The sequence below is a fragment of the Zingiber officinale genome, chromosome 4B, assembly GCF_018446385.1.
Source record: "Zingiber officinale cultivar Zhangliang chromosome 4B, Zo_v1.1, whole genome shotgun sequence".
Classification (NCBI taxonomy): domain Eukaryota; kingdom Viridiplantae; phylum Streptophyta; class Magnoliopsida; order Zingiberales; family Zingiberaceae; genus Zingiber; species Zingiber officinale.
This window is the reverse complement of record NC_055993.1, coordinates 108,512,803-108,534,733: the sequence shown is the minus strand read 5'-3', so window position 1 is coordinate 108,534,733 and position 21,931 is coordinate 108,512,803. Positions and strand designations below refer to the sequence as shown.

General features: G+C 38.6%; 2 protein-coding genes across 3 annotated transcripts; one reads left to right on the top strand and one right to left on the bottom strand.

The window, feature by feature from the left end:
- Positions 1-3,448: 3,448 nt before the first annotated feature.
- Positions 3,449-7,919, top strand: LOC121975997 (leucine-rich repeat receptor-like serine/threonine-protein kinase BAM1). The gene is made up of 2 exons (XM_042527965.1): positions 3,449-6,598; positions 7,386-7,919. Exons 1-2 carry the CDS (start codon positions 3,973-3,975, stop codon positions 7,790-7,792), a joined length of 3,033 nt encoding a protein of 1,010 aa, XP_042383899.1. The 5' UTR covers positions 3,449-3,972; the 3' UTR covers positions 7,793-7,919.
- Positions 7,920-9,925: 2,006 nt separating this feature from the next.
- Positions 9,926-20,698, bottom strand: LOC121975996 (regulator of nonsense transcripts UPF3-like). 2 transcript variants are annotated; one of them, XM_042527964.1, is made up of 12 exons: positions 20,335-20,698; positions 15,967-16,073; positions 15,662-15,757; positions 15,456-15,554; positions 15,250-15,329; positions 14,610-14,717; positions 13,339-13,489; positions 11,788-11,855; positions 11,018-11,705; positions 10,810-10,931; positions 10,678-10,731; positions 9,926-10,496 (listed from the first exon to the last, which is right to left on the bottom strand). In XM_042527964.1, the coding sequence occupies exons 1-11, from the start codon at positions 20,472-20,474 to the stop codon at positions 10,693-10,695; spliced, it is 1,698 nt and encodes a 565-aa protein (XP_042383898.1). In that variant the 5' UTR covers positions 20,475-20,698; the 3' UTR covers positions 9,926-10,496; positions 10,678-10,692. The 2 variants fall into 2 exon arrangements, with proteins under 2 accessions (XP_042383898.1, XP_042383897.1); XM_042527963.1 differs by having other exon boundaries at positions 9,926-10,474.
- Positions 20,699-21,931: the final 1,233 nt, after the last annotated feature.

Sequence of the window (21,931 nt, the reverse complement as noted above, 5' to 3'; positions counted from 1 at the left end):
GCACTCAAGGTCGCCACCCACTTGGGCTCAAGAGTGTTACAATACTCTAGCGCAACAGTTGCTTTGCCCACTCGAGCTTAATACTATCAGTATAAGGTGATCGAGATTCATGTTTACCGAGTCAAATGATCAACCATATGCACCCTATATTGACCATATCTCTCTCTATATATATAACTTAATTATAAAAACAAATTAAAGGGAGTAGAAGTAAAACAGAGATGAAAAATTTTACCCCTCCTGTTTGGTATTCTAAAAAACAAAGATCTTAAATATACTTGAATAATAAGAAAATCTCACCAAGGAGCCTTGATATTTATGGCAATGGCATGGCTGGCCATGAGCTCATAAGCTTGCGATAACTAGGCCATAGTTGGGAGCTCTTGAGCTCCCAGCCCATCCAAGACATGGCCACGAGCTTGCAAGCTCCTAGCCAAGCCACGAATATAAGCCCATTGTGAGCTTGCAAGCTGGTGCAAATGGAGGGAAGAGAACTTGGTGGAGAAGGCAGAAGAGCTCAATTTTAAATGGAAAAGATATTAGATCATACAATTGATCTTATTTTATTTTATGATTTCGAGTCATGGAACACCACGAAAATTAGTTATGTTTTACATTAAAATTTCAGCACATTTGATAAATAAAGATATCCTTGAATATATAAGATGGAGAACTATCTAAACATAGAAAAAGATCTTGAGAGTTAAAGATAATCACTACATTTAAGCTTCGTTTCGGCATGCCAAGTGATCGATTACGATCAATTACATAAAAGCGTTCCCAAAAAAAACTTGTTCTCCACCTTTTCCACAGTAATACTAAGTAAAGCAACTCCAAAAGGGTCTCAAAAGAACTAGGGAAGTCCAAGGATTCCTCCACTAACTTAAAGCCAATTCTTTTTTCTTTCCTTCATTATCTTTTCCAAACACTCACATAAATTAACAAAGATAAAATGAATCTTGTCTGATTTTTTTTTTTAAAAAAAATACTGATGCTTGTTCAGAGACACTGCACAAGGTTTGGCATTATAAAATTCAAAAGAAACCAAATGATCAAGAAGCTTCCTGCAATGCACCACCCTACTAGGGAAATGTGCAGCAACTGAGGCTTCAAATTCTTCCCCATATCATTTCACTGAGGATGAGACATGGCAGCTTCCAAAGATACTCCCTTGTCCTTGAAGCTATTGAGCTCCTCTCCTCCCAGCGTGCATAGGCCTTCAAGGAATGCAGATTATTATTATTTTATGGCAAAGAAATTCTAAAAAGGTCTGTTTTTTTGCTGGTTTATTTTTGTTCTCGCTTTAATTCCCAACTTTCTCTTTTTGTCTTTTTCTTTGCCTGAGCATGTTCACCATCTGCTTTCTTTGAGAATGCTAATGTGTGAGGTGAATACTGTGCCCATTAAAGGTAAAGAGGCTCTTGTGTTCATGCCTTGGTAGGTTTTGAATAATACCTGAAGAACATCTACTTTCTGAAGATCAATATTAATTCTGTATTGTTTTGATACAATTCGTTTCTGAAGATCTCAATAGAAACCCACCCTTGCAGTTTAAAATCATGTCAGATGGAGATCTTTCCACAAGTTCATACTGTCACAAAAGAACTAAACTTATCCTACTAGTGCAAGAGAATATATGCAGACTGATAAACAAAGAGGAGTAGCAGCTATGCATGCTAAGAGAGAATATATGCCAATTAATAAACAAATTCAGACAGAAATATGTTCTTTGATGGTCAAAAGAGGAAGTTCTTGATCTGCACTAGATAGATTTTAAAAATATGTAAATGAAAAAAAATCAAAATCTGCATCCGAGAAAGAGTGATCAGGGACCACTGGCAGCTAAGGAAGAATCTTGGAATTCTTGGAAGAAGAGAAAGGCCTTCTTGTGGCCATTAAAGAATTGTAAAAGAATTTTTCGAATTTAATTTTACAAATGAACTACTTGAAACAAAGCCAAAGAGATGTACGACTTGATGTTGGAGGATATTTAAATAAACTTCAGATAGGTATGCATACAAGTCTAAGAGTAAACCAATAATCCAAATTGTCTTCTAACTTAAATATGATAGTAAACATCAAAACATTGTTATTAACATTAACTATAAGGAAGGTAACCAATCATGCAACATTTATTCATTTTTTTCTTCTTTTTTCACTCATCTTCAGTTTCTTCCTCATTCTAAAAGCAACAAGAAGAGGAAGAGGTGGACATGAAAGAAATACTCCATGATGGAGGATTTGGGTAATGAAAGAGATGTGACTATTCAAGCATTTGTGACACAATTTGAGGAGCTAACCTTACTTCTTGAGTGTTCGAACAATGATTCTTACACTCCATTCTTTATCCCCAATAATCCCCTGAAAAAAAGCATAATGCTTCCATAGTACTAATCTTAACTTTATGAAGTCGTTAGAATCATCTAATGTCTCCAAAATTCAACAAGTAGATTGAAGATTTTACAATATATCGCAGCAAAGATTGAAAAGGAAGTGAAGAAGAAGCCAGAGAGCTACGTACAAGTCGTATAAAGGTATTACTGGTGTCCATTGAAGAATTCAAACTTTGAATGCAAGTGTTGTGAATTAAGTACTTATGATCAGATTCAAGTTTCTAAGGAGGTTGCAAAGCATGATAGTCAAAGCAGCTCTTTGAATATTTTTATGAATTTTATACCAAATTGCAAAAGTTGTCCTTATTCTATTTGATATGAATCCAATAATCAATACTCCAATCAGACTAGCATTTATCACAATAATGGTGCCTACCCTAGAAGAAGTCACCTTCCAGCTTATGTACTGATATCACAAAGGAGGTTTCAAATACAATGAATAAATTCAAACAAAGTGATTAAGGTGAAGTAGCTAGCTAACTAGCCATGGTGGAAGTGGAACCATGCAATTGATTATGAATCATACAAAGACTCAAAGTAAAAAAGGAGTCAAGTAGAATCACCAGGAAGCAAAGAAGGCCACTTTGGTAAAGAAGAGGAAGAAAAGAGAATGGCTCAGCCTCCTGTTCCATCCATATGATACAAGAGCACTCTTTCCCATGTGAAGGGGCGCAGACATTCATCTTTAACAAGTCTTTTGAAGTGGAAGGGGGATCTTTAAGACCCCTCCTCTGAAGGACCATGCACCTTTGGGAGGGACATGAAATAAAGCCTAACAAAAGCTTAATGATTCCTTTCCTCACCACAAATCCCACACACCATAGCAGTCATTTCTATTATAATCGTGTCAATTATATATATTACAGTCATCATTCCACTTCTTTAAATGATATAATGATTCAGTTATAATCACATTTTGCTTTACTGACTAGAGTGGGAGGTAGACATGAACTGGCAAATGCTGCAACAGTGAAACACTTTACATCTTCTCTGGCAATGCCTTTATCTTTTCCTCTAATTAAAGAAATCCAAACTATCTGGTGAGCTTTGAGGTCCTTGTGGTGATTTTGGACATTCAGAGCAAGGCTTTCAATGGCAGGTGCAGGCTCTGAGATGGCTGAATGAGGAATCAGTTGCAGTCAGGCCATGGTGACTCATTCATTCATCAGCTCCAGCTTCTCTCCTCTGCAGTTTCTCACTGCAAATGAAAATTTTCCAGTTTGATGTACAAACTTATTGAACCCCAAATATTCTTAACAGTAAACACTTTATTAGCTTCATAAATCCTTAAAATCTACATCTTTAATGGAAATCTGCAACTTCTGTCAGCAGTCATGTTTTTCCTGCCAGTATATTCAAATGCCACCCTCTTAATCCTGTTCCCTCTTTCACTTCATATTTATTGTCCCCCACGGCTTCGATGCGATCCACTTGAGCATGAGGTGAAGAATAAATCAATAGTAAAATCAAGAACAAAAAGATCTGTTCTTGAAGGAACTTGCCAAGTACTTATCTTAAAGTCTTCACAGTGAAGTCTTTCTTCCTCCAAAAGATTACCTTATATCTGAAGCTATATTCTATGTTAGATAGCGTCATGGCCAATGCTTCATCAAAAATGGCACCTTTTCTTCTTCTTGTTCTTCTCATGGTGTTGGCCGTCGCAAGCCCTGCTACTTGTGCTTCGCTTCGCGATGATGCCTCAGTGTTGGCTTCCATGAGAGCAGGCTTCCAGTCTTCCGGCCCGGAGCTGGAAAGCTGGAGCGAAGCCAATCTGAGTTCAGTGTGCTCGTGGTTTGGCGTCCGGTGCAACCGCGGCCGCGTCGCCGGCGTCGACCTCTCTAATTTGAACATTTCCGGCAGCGTCGCGGTCGTGGTCTCCGGCATGGATGCGTTGGTGAAGCTCTCGCTCGCCGGAAACCAGCTCGAGGGAGGGATTAAGCTCGCGGATTTGCCGAGCCTTCGGTTCTTGAACATTTCGTGCAACTTATTCGACGGCGGGATCGAGTGGGGCTACGCGAGCCTGCGGAGCCTCGAGGTGCTCGACGCCTACGACAACAACTTCACCGCCTTGTTACCGTCCGGCGCCGCGAATTTGAGCCGACTCAGATACTTGGACCTCGGCGGAAACTACTTCACCGGGCAGATTCCGGCGAGCTACGGAAATTTGGCCGCGCTGGAGTACTTGTCGTTGAACGGGAACGACCTCCGCGGCAGAATTCCGGCGGAGATTGGCAACTTGACGAGCCTCAGGAAGCTCTACTTGGGCTACTACAACGTGTTCGACGGTGGCATCCCGGCCGAGCTCGGGAGGCTCGCCGCCACTCTAGTCCACCTCGACCTCTCGAGTTGTGGTCTCGAAGGGAAAATCCCGGCCGAGCTCGGCAACCTCGTCAACCTCGATACGCTTTTTCTCCATTCCAACCGCTTGTCGGGGCCGATCTCGGCGGCACTCGGCAACCTCACACGGCTCACCCTGCTCGACCTCTCCAACAACGCGCTCACCGGGGAGGTACCCCTCGAGCTTGCCGCTCTCACTGAACTCACCCTGCTCAATCTCTTCATCAACCGGCTCCACGGCTCGATCCCAGAGTTCGTGGCCAGACTGCCGAAGCTCGACACGCTGCAGCTGTTCATGAACAACTTCACCGGCGTGATCCCAGAGAAGTTGGGCTCCGGCGGCCGGATGCGCGTGCTGGACCTTTCGTCAAACAAGTTAACGGGCACCATTCCCGGCGATCTCTGTCCACTTAAGCAGCTCAAAGTTTTGATCTTGTTGAACAATTTCTTGTTCGGACCGATCCCTGAGAGCTTGGGCAAGTGTTGGAGCCTCACGAGAGTGAGGCTCGGACAGAATTATCTCAATGGCAGCATTCCCTCAGGGCTTCTCTACTTGCCCAGTCTCAACCTGTTAGAGATGCAGAGCAACTACCTCTCTGGTAGAATACCAGCCAATGATGATGATTCCGGCCAGAGCCGCAACCAATTGGCCCAGCTCAATCTATCCGACAATTTGCTTTCTGGTTCAATTCCGACGTCAATCTCGAATCTCTCCTCGATTCAGACCTTGCTATTGGGCAGCAATCAACTTTCCGGTCCGATTCCCGGCGATGTCGGCGAGTTGCGGCACATGACGAAGCTCGATCTCAGCCGCAATGCCCTCTCTGGCCTCGTCCCGCCGGAGATCGGCGCGTGCACCCAGCTCATATACTTGGATCTCAGCCAGAACAACCTCTCCGGGACGATCCCCGGAGAGATCTCAGGGATATCCGTCCTCAACTATCTGAATCTGTCGCACAACCACCTAAGCGACACGATTCCGCGGTCGATCTCGGGGTTGCGGAGCCTCACCGCAGCGGACTTCTCCTACAACGATCTCTCCGGAGAGGTGCCCGCCGTCGGACAGCTGGCCTACCTGAACGCTTCCGCGTTCGCGGGAAATCCTGCTTTGTGCGGGGCAGCGGTGGGCCTACTGTGCGACGCTCGCCCAGCTGCTCTTGCGCGGCCGCGCGAGGGCGCGGGTGGCGATTTCAAGCTGATCTTCGCGTTGGGGCTGCTGCTCTGCTCGCTGGTGTTCGCCACAGCCGCGGCGGCTCGGGCGCGGGCGTACCGTCGCAGCGGCGGGGGCAGGGCGGGGGAGTGGCAGCTTACGGCGTTCCAGAAGGTGGGGTTCGGCGTGGCGGAGGTGCTGGAGAGCATGAAGGAGGGGAACGTGATCGGGCGCGGCGGCGGCGGGACTGTGTACCTCGGACGGGCGGGAGGTGGAGAGATCGCGGTTAAGCGGCTGCGGGGCGGCGGCCACGACCACGGCTTCCGGGCGGAGGTGCGAACTCTGGGGAACATCCGCCACCGCAACATCGTGCGCCTGCTTGCGTTCTGTAGCGACGGGGAGACGAACCTGCTGGTGTACGAGTACATGGGAAAAGGCAGCCTGGGAGCGGCGCTGCACGGCAAGGGAGGCGGAACGTCGCTCGGTTGGGGGCGGCGCTACCGGATCGCGGTGGAGGCGGCCAGGGGGCTCTGCTACCTGCACCACGACTGCAGCCCGCGCATCGTCCACCGTGACGTGAAGTCCAACAACATCCTTCTCGACGCCGGGTTCGAGGCCCACGTCGCCGACTTCGGCCTCGCCAAGTTCCTCCACCACGACGGCGCTGCCTCCGAGAGCATGTCCGCCATCGCCGGATCCTACGGCTACATCGCTCCAGGTACAACAAATTCCGTACTATTTCCATTCAATTCTTCTTCTTCTTCTTCTTCCTCACAACATCTGCATCATTTTAATTATAAAAAACTGTTCTTCGTTTGATTCTTTTGTTTTTTACTCTCTGCAATTTCTTGTTTGATTCTGCTTAAGAACTTTCTGAGTTTGTTTTTTCCTACAGCGGCAACTCTCTTTCTAAATTTAGCATATAAACTCCAACAAATCCTAGTTGAAGAATTCCACGCAGATAATTGTTTCCATATCAATGATGACACTGTACATGAATTAGATTGTCTCAGACTCTCAGTAAATAAATTATAAATCTAGGATAGAACACAGACGAATGAAATTCATTGATCCGACCAAAAATTGACTGACGATGTTCAGTCATCTATGGTCCTATTTGACCTGGGACACAATCCATCGGCATGAATGACAGAATCCAACATCAAATCTTTGGGCTCCAAACCACGTCGATGAACTTCAGCTCCGGTTCATGCAGCCCAACGAGGAGGAACACGGAAACAGGGACGTGACGCTGCGGTGGCTGCACGCATGGCGTGGCAGAGAGGGACAAGTTATTCCAATCCACAGGATCGACCTGTGTAAAATCTTCGTTCCCAAAGCTGCGATCACTGCTTGGTCTTCATGCTCTGTCAAACATTTACTCAGAAATTTCTTGATCTTGGTGAATGGTCGTGGGAATTGTTGAATGTTTTTGGTTTTCTGGCCGTATTTATTTTATTTTATTTATTTTTGTGGTATTTTGATCGATGTCTTCGTGGTTGCAGAGTACGCGTACACCCTCAAGGTCGACGAGAAGTCGGACGTGTACAGCTTCGGCGTTGTGCTGCTCGAGCTCATCAGCGGTCTGCGGCCGGTGGGCGACTTCGGCGACGGCGTCGACATCGTGCAATGGGCGAAGTTTGCCACGGGCGGGAGCCGGGACAACGCGGCGGCGATCGTCGACTCTCGGCTCTGCGCCGCGCCGGCCGACGAGGTTGCGCACGTCTTCTTCGTGGCGATGCTGTGCGTGCAGGAGAACAGCGTGGAGCGGCCGACGATGAGGGAGGTGGTGCTGATGCTGTCGGAGTTCCCCCACCACCTGCCGGAGAGCAACCACCAGTCGCCGGTATCGCCCTGTCCGTCGACGCAGGACCGGAAACGGGGCCCACTAGTTCCGGATCTTTTGACGTAGTTGTAATATTGTGATAATTTCGATAATTTCTAGGATCGAACAACGAAGTGTAAGAAGGGGTTCTTTGTAAAATAGGTAATTATGGTGAGGTCATATGAGTGAACGATGCTTTATTCCTTTCCTTTAATTTTGGTTTTTGTTTCAAAATTCACATTAATATTGTTGGAAAATTAGATATCCTCTCATCTAAATTTTTTGATGAATAATACAGAGATTATCTCATCACTAATTTCTAAATTTTCTCTCTCATATAAGATTATATCATTACTACTTTATTTAACAACAGATTATATAAATATCATTAGCAGGCTCAATTTTACAGTTCCATGCAAACATTTTTCGATTTATTTTGGTAGTCGATGAAAAATTTCTATAAAATAAAACCGATTACCTCCAAAATTAAAGGGTATAAACTGAATACTTGATACCAACTAAAAAATAGAGATCACGTTCAAATAACATCATCACTGTGATATTGAATTTCAAATGTGGTAATAAGGTTATAGATAAATCAAGTGTTCGTGAATAAGTTTAGTGTTCAACTTGATAAGAGCTTGTTTATGTTCGTTCAATATACATAAGATTAATTAAACAAATAAACTTGAACAGCTCGTTAAAATAGACAATAACCTTGAATACATATGTATTCAGCTCGTTAACGTTTATGAACAATGTTCGTGAACAACGCTCGTGAATAATGTTCACAAAATATATTTATTAATAAAAATCTTATCAATGTGCTAAATAAAAAATAAAATAAAATAAACAAATAAATTTAAATTATCAAACTTAATAATCAATCAAATAATTAAAAGTTTCAAATAATCAAACAAGCTTGAATTGAGAGTTCGATAACATCTAAATAAACCAAGCTCAAGTCAAGCTTAAGCTCATAAAAAATAAACCAAGTTAAACTTGAACAAACATTTCAAAGGCTTGGTTTATTTTAAGCTCAACTCGACTTGGCTCAATTACCTTAGCTCATTTACAACCCTATGTGGCATAAGGCAATTCACTCACTCCCAGTGCTCCCGTTAATCTGTCCCTAGGTTAACACAGAGAAAATAAATTATAGATAGCTACTAGTCATTAGTACAAATAGCCAAGGTATGAGGAAAGGCATATTCGGACATGTCAAAGTTTTGACCCCAAAATTTTATATGACAATGCTCTATATCTTAACTACCGCACTACCCAAAAAAGGACATGATACAAAGAACAATATTAATGTGATCTAGTATTTCAAAAATCAATGTCATTATAGTGTTGATTTTCAAAATATAACACCAAAATGATACTAATTTTAAAAACTTATCACCATATAATAGTATGGATTTTCAACTAGCATAGTAGTCTTCTTTGAAACTTTGATGTTTACCACTAAATCCAAGTTGATTATTATTTAACATGTTTATAAAATTAAATAATCGAATATTGATAAAGATCGAACAATTATCGTCCATATGAGTTAGATTTCTTTATTTACTCCCTTCCAATAAAGGTGATAAATTATATATTTTACCAAATTTAAAACTTTGATGCTTATTTTTAAAAATCAAAATCACTGCAGTAGAGATATTCTTTGAAATCTACCGTGTTCTTTGAATCCAACATCATAATAATTAATAAAAGGGGTAAAATAAAAAAAATAAATTTACTCCATAGGATAACTATATATTACATAGAAATCCGAAAATGAGCCTTTGTTCAGCTTTGTTTTTTTTTTAAATAGCCACTCTAAGATCCAAGCTGATCTAATGTGAATGATCAAATATTTTGGATCATACTGATGAATTTTTTTTTTCTTGTGTTGTTTCAAGAAAATAATTCGTCTATGAACGTGGTTAAAACTTTAACCTGGAAAATTCAAAGATGAACTTTAAATGTACTCAACCCTAAACATCAAAAATGATTTCATTCCATGATTCGCCAACATCCAGACTAGAATCATTCTGAAAACAAGAAGCATTTCCATGAAACTAAACATTATCGAGGCGTTAAATTCAAATTTTCAGACTTGAGCTGTTAAAACTTGAAGGCACCAGAAGTGCATCTCCACAGACGTCATGGATGTACTAAAAACCAGTAACATCATCCACAGACATCACTTGGCACGATTTCAACGCTATCGACTCTAAAAACACTAATGACAAACTTATATTTGTCGAGAAATACTAGTTTCCTAGTATTACACAAGTAATTCACCAAAACGAGTTCACTGAAACATCATGGCCATACAAGGCTTCTCAAACCTATAAACAACGGTAGAAACAAAACCAACCAAGAACAGTTGCTCCGAAAAGCTCCCGCACTGTTGTTGATAACATACTTGAGAAGTTCTACTGGAGGCTTGTGCTGGAAATATCTTAGCCAACATAATGGAGTGGGAGAAAGACTTGGCACTCCAGGCCAACAACTGCAACTACCATCCTTTCACAAACTAAAGCTTCAAGTAGATGGTTATTCACAGAAAATTGCAGACCATTAGCAAATTTATTTCACCTTCGATGTGGTTTAGTTCATCCTTTTCCTTACTGACGAGTTATAGCTGTGCTTGTGGACCAATTTGGTAATAGCAAAATTCAAGCAGCATTTACCCAGAGAGGCACTGCCACTGCACTTTACATCATCAAGAACTCATAACAATGAGCTTGAAACAGAACATTGCCACAATTGGCTAATCTGCAGCATCATATGTATCCTGCTGTTAAGATGATCATAGACAAAGGAAAGCTAACACAGGAGCACAGACGTGAGAAGTTATGGAAAACTAAAGGTAGGGATGTTGCAATTAACTGCATATCAGTTCAAGGTTGCAGACGAGGGGTATGCTGGCTGGTGTTAGAGGCATGAAATAAGGAAAAAAACAAGAGTTAAAATCTTACCATTCAGTACAAAATTCATGAAGCCGAGCCTGACTTCTGAACCCATACTTGTCTCTGCATATTATTAGCCAAGATTAAGTATAAGATTGTAAAATTTCACTAATTGATTATCATTATTTCAGGATATTTCACCTCATACGAACTATAGCCAGTAGAACCTCTCTTGGAATTCTTTCCTTCTGAAGGATTCAAGGAGCTATCTGTGTCCTTTAGACTACGTAATGATCCACGACGCCCAACATGCCTATGAGAACCTGAATAATTATCAAGTAATCATCAGTTGCACAGACTAACAGAACAAAATGATGTACAATTGCCATACAAGTTTGACAGGCCGCACCATTTTCAGCTCCAGAATAATCAACTCGTCTGCCTCCGTGAATCTTTATATCTTCACTTCTACTTGCATAGGACAGATCAGGTTTTCTTTCTCCATAACCCAATGGTGTTTCATGGGCAGCAAGCAAGTTACTACCACGTGCATTGCGTGTCTGAATAACCACCTCGTCCTCCCGAACTTTCCCAACTGCCTGTTGAGACACGGATAAGCCTTCTGAAGAATTAGCTGACGGCTGGACCACTTCAGGAGGAATTCTATCATTAGATTGAGATCTATCTGGACGACGAAGAGGAGCCCAAACACCACGATCAGGTCTGTCTTTATTCCTAGTTCGCCTTTCATGTTTTTCGCTCGATACAGAAACATGTTTGTTGTCTACAGCAGCCTTACCATCTGTATATTTTTTATCATCATCAGAAACAGATGCAAGCGATGAAATACATGGTATGTGATCCTTGGAATTCAAGCTTGCACTGGGAGGTCGAGATGGATGCTTGTCCTCTACATTTGCCACTTGCATTTGTTGTTCAGTATGGGTGGTATTTATAAATGAAAAATCCATACGACCCTCCTTTGTGAGTATGCTTTTAATGATCCTTCCACTCGTCTGGTTTTTTTTAGATGAAAAAATAGGTGAACCTTTGACTGGAGATGCTACAATCTGGTGTTGTGCTAAAACTCTAGGCGCCTGATGAAAGTACACAGTAGTTGTTATGACATGATAAAACAATGATTAAGAATGAAAAAGCACATCATCATCTGTTGCTTACATCAGAAGATTCTCTCTCCTTCCCTTTCAAAAGCACAAATCTAGTTTTTCCAGATTCAACTCCTGGGCCTACATGAATTCCAATAATTAAATTGCTGATTAAGAGATCATAGCCGACTCATGCTTCTGTTGTGTGTGTGTGTTTGTGTGTGTTAGTTACAACTGTTCGACAGTTTGTTATTTGCAATATTCTATACAAGTGCTTTTAGCAATTACAATTTGTCAGTTTACAAGATGAAGTTGGTTATATGAATTATCAGAATATCAAAAACACCTTTTAGAAATCTTATTCAGAATAGGATCATTAACCCAACCAGAAGTAAGAGCATGGATATGGATACAGTTGAGCATCTGACAAAGAATTTTATCATTTTGGCCCTCCATCTTCTGACAATTTTCTTCAAGAAGCAACTCTTGACATGGATTAGGAACCCTCGTTGGGGAAATGTAAAAACCCAATTACATGAAAAGTTGAGAACAGCCCTTAATACCAAAGAAAGAGAAAACTCTATTAACAGCTCTCTTCTAGTCAGACAAATGAATTGATAAGCCTACAAAAATTTCCAAGATCAACTTAGCAGCAGAGCAGAACAGAAACTGTCATTGGCATAGGTAAGGGTAAGTCACCAGCATATAATCATTTTAGAAAAGAGAATACCAACAAATCAACCTAACTTCTGTATTAGAATCCATGAGACAAATGAAAAATTGCTACATAATGATGAAAGATATGGTGATGAAGGATATCCAGCCTAATGCTAGTAACACTCCTGAACTCCTCAGAACAAATACCATTAACCTTGTAATGGAAGTTGAAAGAGGAAAGACAAGTCTTAATCCAACCAACTGAAAAAAAGAAACATTGTCAAAAGCCTTTTGTAAATAAATTATTATAATGATAGAAGGAATCCTCCTAGATGAAGAGTGGCGTCCTAGAGAAAGAACATCAGCTAGTGCTTTGCTATCAATACAACATGATGCTCTGGGGCAAAGTGTGATCACTTACGTCATTCTTTGGTGAAACTTAACGAAAGATAGAAACCTGGGAAGAACTTGCACAATCATTCAGCATTCTAACACGCAGATTCAAAGGACAAAGAGACTCTCTAAAGAAATAAGAGCTGATGAAATGTTTGCTTGTGCTCAAACTGTCCCTCACAATTGTCTGTGTGTATATATAAATATATATTCCTCACGTGCTACAGAAGGATATAATTGAGTTATTCTATTAAAAGAGAACAACAACTTCACTCGTATATGTGTGTCTTCCTCCCAAACTAAAAGAAACATTTGCTAGGGAGTACATCTTTTTAACTCCCAAACTAAAAGAGTAGGCAATAATCTTTGAATCAAATTATACTGTGTGTGCACGAGCCGTAAGAGATCATTCATAACAACAGTTTGTAATCTCCTAACTATTTATGTTTAACTACTAGAACTAGTGTTTGGACAACCTAATAGATGCCTGGATCCCAGAATCAATAGCAGACTAGAGCAGTCAACCAAAAACCCATCAAAAGAGGATGTTCATGAAATCAGAAATATAACATACCAAATTCATCTTCTACTCCTTCCTTCTCAATCGTAGAAGGTACATTAACAGATTTATCTGATGCAGACATCTGGTCTTCCTTTCTTGACATCAAAATGTATGTTGGCTTGTCTTTAGGGCCTCGTTTTTTCATGCTATCCTTAAGCACGTACTGAAAGCACCAAAGAGCATAAAAGACATGAGAAATGATACTAGTAAATAGAAACGAGGTAACATAGTAAAAAATAAAAAATAAATACCAAAAATGAAAAAGAAAAGATCAGTGAGCAAGCAATACAGAAAAATGTTAGCCTTGCAGAAAGAATTAGGTAAAATACAAACATGCATTAAAGTATCCACTGATGGCACTATTGGATAAAATATATGTGCTGAACGGTCAAGTATGATAGAATTCCAAAATTAGGAAAATAGAAGAATGCCATATGGATACTTTCCAAACACATTCAAGAAATTAGATTACGATATGTCTTATTGCCTAACAGTGACTTTCAAATGATGGCAATATTATTTCTAATCAAGTCAGCAAAACCCACTTGAGTACCTATTCATCATAAAGGATCCCAACAGATATGATGAGATAAATTATCGCCATATTATATTTGAAGAGCTTCTCTAAAAAGGCCATCCAAATGTGTATGAAAAAGAAATGTATATGCCATCCAAGATGACACATACAAAAACAAAAGCAAAAACAAAAACAAAAAAAGAAGCTGGCACTGTCCAACGTACTTCCATTATGTAGCCCATCATGACAAGTATAAGAAAAATACTGCTGGAGCAAATGTGCCATCACCTTCTTGAGTTTATTGCGTTACAAAAAAAGTAAGCTCAACAACTGCCTTCCCACAGCCTGTCACCTGATCATGACCATATTGAAGACCAAGATCATGTCCAGGAAGCTAAGTACAGACCTCAGGTCTAGCTTTTCTATTAAATGGCAATTGCTAAAGATAATATATCATGGTTTTCTATATTGGTGCTTCTATAAATGTTAGTAGCTTCACCAAACTCTCTAGAGGCTATCACCAACCACACTAAGACATTTAATAACTTTGGTACAAGTGTAATGCAAATGATATCAAGGACCAGGCTGCTTTACAAAAAAAAAACAAAAGAAAGAAAATAATTAAAAAGCATTCAATTGAAAAAGCATAAAATGCATAAACATTTTAAATAATATGCTTCACATTCATGCCCAAGAACTTGAAGAACAGAAAATCAATTCAAAACTGAAAAAAAAAAAAAAAAGGCACAGACAAAGAAATGCATACATTTGAAGTTGCAACTTTACGCCTATCAGAACCTCTTTTGGCAGAAGAACTTGAAGGGCTAGCAGAAACTCCCAATCGTTTACTAACTTTACCATTGCCGAATAATTTCTGCAGAAAGAATAATATCTGAACATGTGAAAAGATTATACCAAAAGCAGCAAAAAAACAAAAAAAAAACTTTGTAGTTAGTTTGAAAGCATTAAATAGAACCACAAATTCCTAAATCATCGATCAGCCAACTCAGATCCAAACAATAAAATATCCAAATAATAGAGACTACTGATAAATTTGTTAAAATAAACAAGCATAATAAATAGGTTCCTTTGACATTTTTCATACTAAAAATCGTTGTTAGATTCACATACAAAATAATAATTCACAGAAATAATGAGAACCCAACAACAGTCAAGCTTATGCTACTCAGAAGGCACCTCATAAGTTTCTAAATGGCCAGTAAGCCACACAAAATACAAATGCCCAATCATGTTTGCCAAGGGTAATAGGTAGCCCAAGGATCTAAAAGCTTGCCCACGGAAAACACAGTTCCTAAGATTACTTGATGAGTTCAAAAGGTGAATCACAAAGGAAGATGGCTTTGTTAGATACTATAAACTTGATAGAGAAGAGACTTTTATGATACCTGAGAACCATTTTTAGCTGCTCTTTTCCGTCGAACAAAATCCATTAATGGTGTTATTATGGGTGCTTCCTTTATAGCACCTATACAAAAGCAAAAGATGAAATAGAAAAATGGTTTTCTCTTAATTAAGCATCTTCATTTGAGCAACTCCTACTTTTTTAGCACTATCTAGCTAAGATGATTTGCAGCTACATTTAGCAACTGACCAGCTCTTTCAGCTTCTTTCCTCTCTAACTGAATCTCTGCACTAGGAAGATGTTCTGCGGGTTTTGATACAAGTTCAAGAAACTCCATGTATTCAGGATCTAAAAGTTAATGGGATATACAGCTATTTAGTAAGAATGGATGGTGGCCAGCACCAGTTTAATACTTGTAAGTTTGATGATATGCGCCAAAGTTGAAAATAGATTACCCTTAGATATGGTCCCTTCACGACCATCTTTTTTTAACCACAGCTTTGGAACTCGTTGAGATGGTGCATACTCTACAAGAGCCTTAAACTGAGCACCTGGCATAATTATTTCAAGAACCCATCATACAAGAACACACCATGAAAAAAAAATAATTTTAAATTGTTTGTTGCAACTAAGTAGACATAATTATACAGAGAAAAACAAAATGGACATGTTATATTATAAGTTAATCGTTAGAGAATATAATATGCACATAATAGACCATAAAAAGAAAAAGCAGCAGGAATGAAATAAAGTTAAATACCCTTCTCATTGACGAATATGTGCCCACCAAAGAACTCAGCAAACTCAACCACATCTTCTGGTCTTTTGAAGTTAATATATGCTCGAGAATGTCTTTGGTCCTTTTGGCTGCAGCATTCAGAAAATTTGGATATTAAAGTTAAAACCACAAACTAAAAGTAGTCTTTCACAAACTAAAGTAGAACCTTTTCAAACAAAAGAGATAGTTTATCATGGTATTTGTTTATAAGAATAAAACATGGCCATACAAAGGATAATCCACAAATTACATACATTGTTTTTAGATTTTAGTATATATTTCCACTAAGTGCTACAAACCATCAACTTTGGCCTAAAAATAGTCCAAATGAGGGTAAGAGAGGAGATGTCAAAATATTTAAGGAAGAAGGAATTCACAAACACCAACTATCAACTAGAATTAAAAAACTTGCTGGTATACTATATTCGGATTTTTTTTTTCTTACAATTTGTAACATATCCAACTAAGAACATCTTTTTAAAAACTCACGATTAAAACAATAAGGCAGTAAAAAATTGATAGAATGCCATAATCATTGACAATAAATGTATAGAGTTGTTCATATATTGAGACAAACAATTTTCCTCCTAATGATAGGTTGAAAGACATGAACAAGTCATAAATCTTCATATCAATAACACAAGGATTGGAATCGGCTAAAAAATTTTAAGTAAATAATAACCATAATGTAAAAGGATGTTATCATACTAGAAAATATCAATTTAAAAAAAAAACTTCGTAGTAACTAAAAGTAAAACAAGCTTATTTTTATCTTTATGCTAATTTTATTTTAAAATGCAAATACAAAGAAAGAAAAGTTAAATCATACAATCCTAACTATGATAATTTTGCTAATTTGAATAAGAATTGAACATTTCATAATGTTATTTGTCTAAAGCCTTAAATTATGTCAGCTATAGAATTTTTTATAATTTCAATAGGTGGATGAATTATCTGATCATTTCCAAGAATATAAAATATCCTTATTTGTTTTAATACATTTCTATATGGTTTTTAAGTATCTAAGATTTGTTTTATAGGTAGATGAATTATCTGATTATTTCATTCTTGAAAGATATCATAAATAAAAAATCATGGTAGTACAAGGCTTACAATCATCATTATCAAACCATGTTTGTCCCAGGTATTGTCTACATGAACATTATCCCTTACTCAAGCTATACAAGGCTAAATCACTAGTACAAGACACAGAGTAATTTTATAAAAAATAAACATGCTAATCAATTTAAGTATTTGATGATTATTTTTAAAGTGAAAGTCCAAAATTTATATAATCTACAATATATTAAATATGAGAAGATAATGTCCCCTTTGTTGGATCAATGTTTTAACTAAATCAATATCTCTAGTTGAGCTCAGTAAAGAAAAAAAAAAAGCTCCGCTTGAATTCAATAAGACTTTTTACAACCAAGCTTGAACGAAAAAGGGCAGTCTGGTAACGAACTCTTAAGAAAAATCAACAAGCATGGACAAGAGTCAAATGCGCTCAGCTAGGCTCATTTCAGCCCAAATTATTTTACTACAATAGAATAATTTGACAAACTACATTGATCTATTGAATATAGTTGTGTCATTCACTAAGTTAACCAAGTTGAGCAACTGATATGCATTGAGTGTATTAAATTTTGCGTCTTTGGAATTTTTGAAAACCAAACCAAAGGTTGAACCATTTTCTTCACTAGTAGTTAAACTGGCACTAGTGTTCTAAAAAGAGACCTATGCATTTTAGACAAGGACCTAATTACATATGTGATGTGATTCCGTTAGCCAATTCCAATGACTAGGTGTGTTCCAAGGCAGACTAGGCAGGCATCTTATATGGTGGGGAAAAAACACTTGTTTAGTGATGATCAAGAACTTACCAAAGACTTTTGTGATGATATCTTTCTGATTGACTAATGTTTTTGATGTAGTAACTAGTAACACAAACCTTTTAAGTGTTGAATGTGTGTTTTACAGATGATAAGCACTTTAAATATTGATTATATGTGTGCAACTAGTAAATATGACTTATTCTACACTGTCAAATTATGTGTTATTGATGTAGATTTTATCTTATGTGGATTTATGAATTGTATGAATTGAATACATACTATGTTGGATATATGCTAAAACTTTTATCTAGAATAGTGTTATTACCTTTTAATACCAACTCTATATGCTGCTGCCTAGCATATATGCTTTATCTGTGAGTCGAGCACCTTAAAACACCTTAAAACCTTAAAAGAACATCAGTCTAATTTTGAGAAGATCGGTTAGGATTTGAGACAAGTTGCATTCCATGAGGATTAATTGTCATTGAGCAACAAAGACAGAAGCTCCACTCAAACTCTCCCTTCAACATTGTAATTTCAAAATACACATTCAAGTTCAGCAACAATGGACCAAAAAAAAAGAAGAAAAACACAGCAATTGAGGATATAGGAGCTTATTATTCTGTCAACATGAAGTTAAATAAGACGTGACATAGTCTTTATTACCAACTCATAAATTGAATTTCAACAGTCATTACTTGAGAATTTCTTTATTTTCAACATTTTCAGTCAATCTTGACCATTTATCACCTGTATAGGTGTGGCCTTAAGGGATTTTATTTGTCACAGAAATCAAGAAAGGTTGTCTCAGTGCTGCTGATCATATCCAACTCAGTCAATCTCAGTGGATTGGCTAGGTCCACAAACTATGCTCCAAACTCTAAATGCTAAACAAATATAACCTAGAGTTGCTGAGTTGACAAACTATGGTCAAAACTTTATATATAAACATATATATCCTAGTTCAACTGAATTTGCAAATTATGAACATGTACTTCAGTTGATATTTGCCTAAGTGCATTATCCAATCCCATATGAGATTTTTTTGGATGCTATAAGAAATTTTAATGAAATATTTGCTTAGTACCTAAGACCCAGAACATCTTAACCAATAAGCATAGTTTTGACCAAATTACCTAAACCAGTATATACCATATCCCACCAAGATGGTTCAAAATCTCCATTGTAACACCATTTATAGGTACAATTGACTAGTTTTCTAATCATTGAGCCAAACTCCAAAAGTTATCTAATGACAATTATTAGTCACCCTCACGTCACCTCTTACTCATCAATAGGAATTATAACTTACTCAACTATATCGTTTACCTCCCAAGTTCACTAACTCTCACTTTTGTCAATTTTCCATCATTGCATAACTCAGAATAACAAAAGTTCAAACATATTACTACAAAGAGACAAACTTGTCAGTTGGAGCATTGTTGCCACTGGAAGTGCTTGAGCCATGCCATGTTGCTGATTCTTCATGAAGGGGAGAGGTAGGATTAAATGCTAACCATTCAACTGATTTCATTTGGATTTCTTACCTCATTCAGTCAGATCTCACTAAATTTCAATTTTCAGAAAAATATTATCGTTGCATTACATGAATAACAGGCCTTGATGGATGAGCCACATGGATGGTGCCTTTTCAAGATGACCTCAAGTATCTCATCACGCCATGTGAATAGGTGATAGTGATATACTAGGATGATAATAATAATTTCAGACTAGATAGATTGAACTTGGTGGTGAAATTTTGAATACTACAAAATTTCCAAATTTTAAACCAAAAGGAAAAAAGTTAACACAGACATGATTGAATCCAATTTGTTCCAGTGCAACCCAATCTAGATCCGTATATAACCTCAAAATAGTGCTAGAACAATCGCCACAAAATAAGCCTAAATGAATACCTCTATTGCCATAAAGTCCAATCCATTCCCAACTGCAACTTAAGCACAATCTGCGTGGATGATTATGGTGTTAAATGGTGCCTACAAAATCCTATCGAGCCATCAAACTAACGACTTCCACATGAGGTATGCCATTTAGCACTGACTAAAAAAGCATGATGTGCTTGCACTGTTGTTTTGGAATATTCCTGATAAATCTTTCCTAACAGCTCATTAAGAGTTAAATCAGACCAACAACAGAATTAAGAACCCAATAGATTGTAAACGGAAGTTTTATAAGTAAGCTAAACGCAAAATGCAGGAACAGGTATATTGCAAAAGCATTAATGTTATCTCACTGAAATGTCGATAGGCAAAACTAAGAATCTAGTGCATTAACTAAATTAATTCAGTTGTATTAGAGAAAAGGAAAAAAAACACACACACGCACAAGCAGCTAGAATACGTCAAAATTTTCAAATTCTAACCCAAAAGGAAAAAAGTTAACACAGAAACGATTGAATCCAATTTGTTTCAGTGCAACTCAATCTAGATCCGACAACCAAAAAAACAAAAACGTTTTTTTTTAATTAAAACTAGGCACGATAAAGTTCCCTTACCTATTCTTCCCGGGGCGAAAGCAGAACCAATCGTAGCGACCAGCGAACCTACTGTCGATCTGCTCCACGAGCGTCGTCGAAGACATCGACGAAGGCAGGCGCCGAACCACGATCTTCGTTCGATCGGTAGGATCCTTCATCAACTCGATCCTACAAAACCCTCCAATTCGACTGAAACTCGACACTCCCCCTCCAAGTCTCGCTGCGGTAATCCGCCAAGGGGTCGATCCGGAGGCGGAGTCAAGACCTCGGATTAAGGCTAGGGTTTTTCCCCAAATTTGGGTTGCAATCCGACGTCAGGAATCGAGAGGCGCACGAATCGGCGTGAAGAGGCCGCAGCGACAAGATGTATGTCCACGTTAGGGAAAGAGATGCGTTATATGTTGAAACATTTAAGGAGTTTTTTTTATTGCCGTTTTTGCACCGTTTTATCCGATCTGTTATCATCAGCGTTTACTAAGAGATAAAACGAAAAAGGTATATTGATTTAGCAAAATTAAAGGATTACTGTAACATGTAGAGAAAGGGGTTAATTTGATAAATAATATAAATTAGACGTCCTTTTTATAACAAATCAAAATAGCAGATCCCTGGGTTAAAAACATGGATTGAGGGATGATCGACTCTTAATTATGGCTAGATCATAAACAAATGGACTAAGGAATTATCGATTGAGTCGGAGCGGACGGTTGAGGCTATCTGGAGGTCGTCCCCTGCTCAGCGCCCGACAACCTGAATATTTACCCACTTCTGGCAGTCGTCCCCTGCTAGTTACGGAAGATGTAGCTAGCGAGAAGGATGACACGAGAGAAAGTTGATGGGCTCGGTGCGTCCGATGGATGAGGCGCAGTAGAAGAGTATACTGGCGGACAAAAAGGAGACGCGCGGCGTTTCCGAGGGACGAGAAGCCGGAACGAAAGATTACTCGAGAAGCCCGGAAGATGGGTTCGGGTGAGTGGTAAGCTCTCAAATTGATGTCACAAATAAACTCCCAAATTAATATTATGATCGAAAACCCACAACTACACAAAGAAATGTTCTAGTATAAGGGCCGAGTCGAATTTGCGAGGTTTATGCTAGAAACAAGCTTGTCTTGGATTAAGAACACTCTTTTTGGGTTTTCTAGTTATAAAATGGGGATTTGGTATTCAAAATAAAATCATAGAACTAGAAATGAATTCAAGAATTTCAATTACCCTACTGCAGAATTAATTCTAAGAAACAAAACTTCAACTATTTCTGCACTGATCTATAAAACTGCAAAAATGCAAGTCTGCAGAAATAAACTTACACTAAATGAAACTGAACCTGCTGTAATTATTAATGTTGGTTGCTACTCGGAAAACCTAGAGGTTTCACTGTACAAAAATTTTGTACAAAAGTCTGAACCTTTTCCTAGCTACCATGTGTTCTTTTAAATTAAATTTTGGATCGCCTGCGGAACTTAACACGTTTGATCCAAAACTTAATCTATTTGTTCTTTTAGGTTTTGACTTGGATCTCCTGCGGAACTTAACACGTTTGATCCAAATCACCTAAGTTATTTAATTCCATTAAATATTAATTTCCAAAATTGGTTCCCAGTACTGACGTGGCG

What these genes read in the sequence shown, in the direction of transcription:
- LOC121975997 (XM_042527965.1), top strand. Translation starts at nt 3,973, where the DNA reads ATGTTAGATAGCGTCATGGCCAATGCTTCATCAAAAATGGCACCTTTT. An exon ending in CTACGGCTACATCGCTCCAG is followed by an intron (nt 6,599 to 7,385) that starts GTACAACAAATT and finishes TCGTGGTTGCAG; the next exon opens with AGTACGCGTACACCCTCAAG.
- LOC121975996 (XM_042527964.1), bottom strand. Translation starts at nt 20,474, where the DNA reads ATGAAGGATCCTACCGATCGAACGAAGATCGTGGTTCGGCGCCTGCCT. An exon ending in AGGAGAGAGAATCTTCTGAT is followed by an intron (nt 11,706 to 11,787) that starts GTAAGCAACAGA and finishes TACTTTCATCAG; the next exon opens with GCGCCTAGAGTTTTAGCACA. An exon ending in TTATTCTGGAGCTGAAAATG is followed by an intron (nt 10,932 to 11,017) that starts GTGCGGCCTGTC and finishes ATAATTATTCAG; the next exon opens with GTTCTCATAGGCATGTTGGG.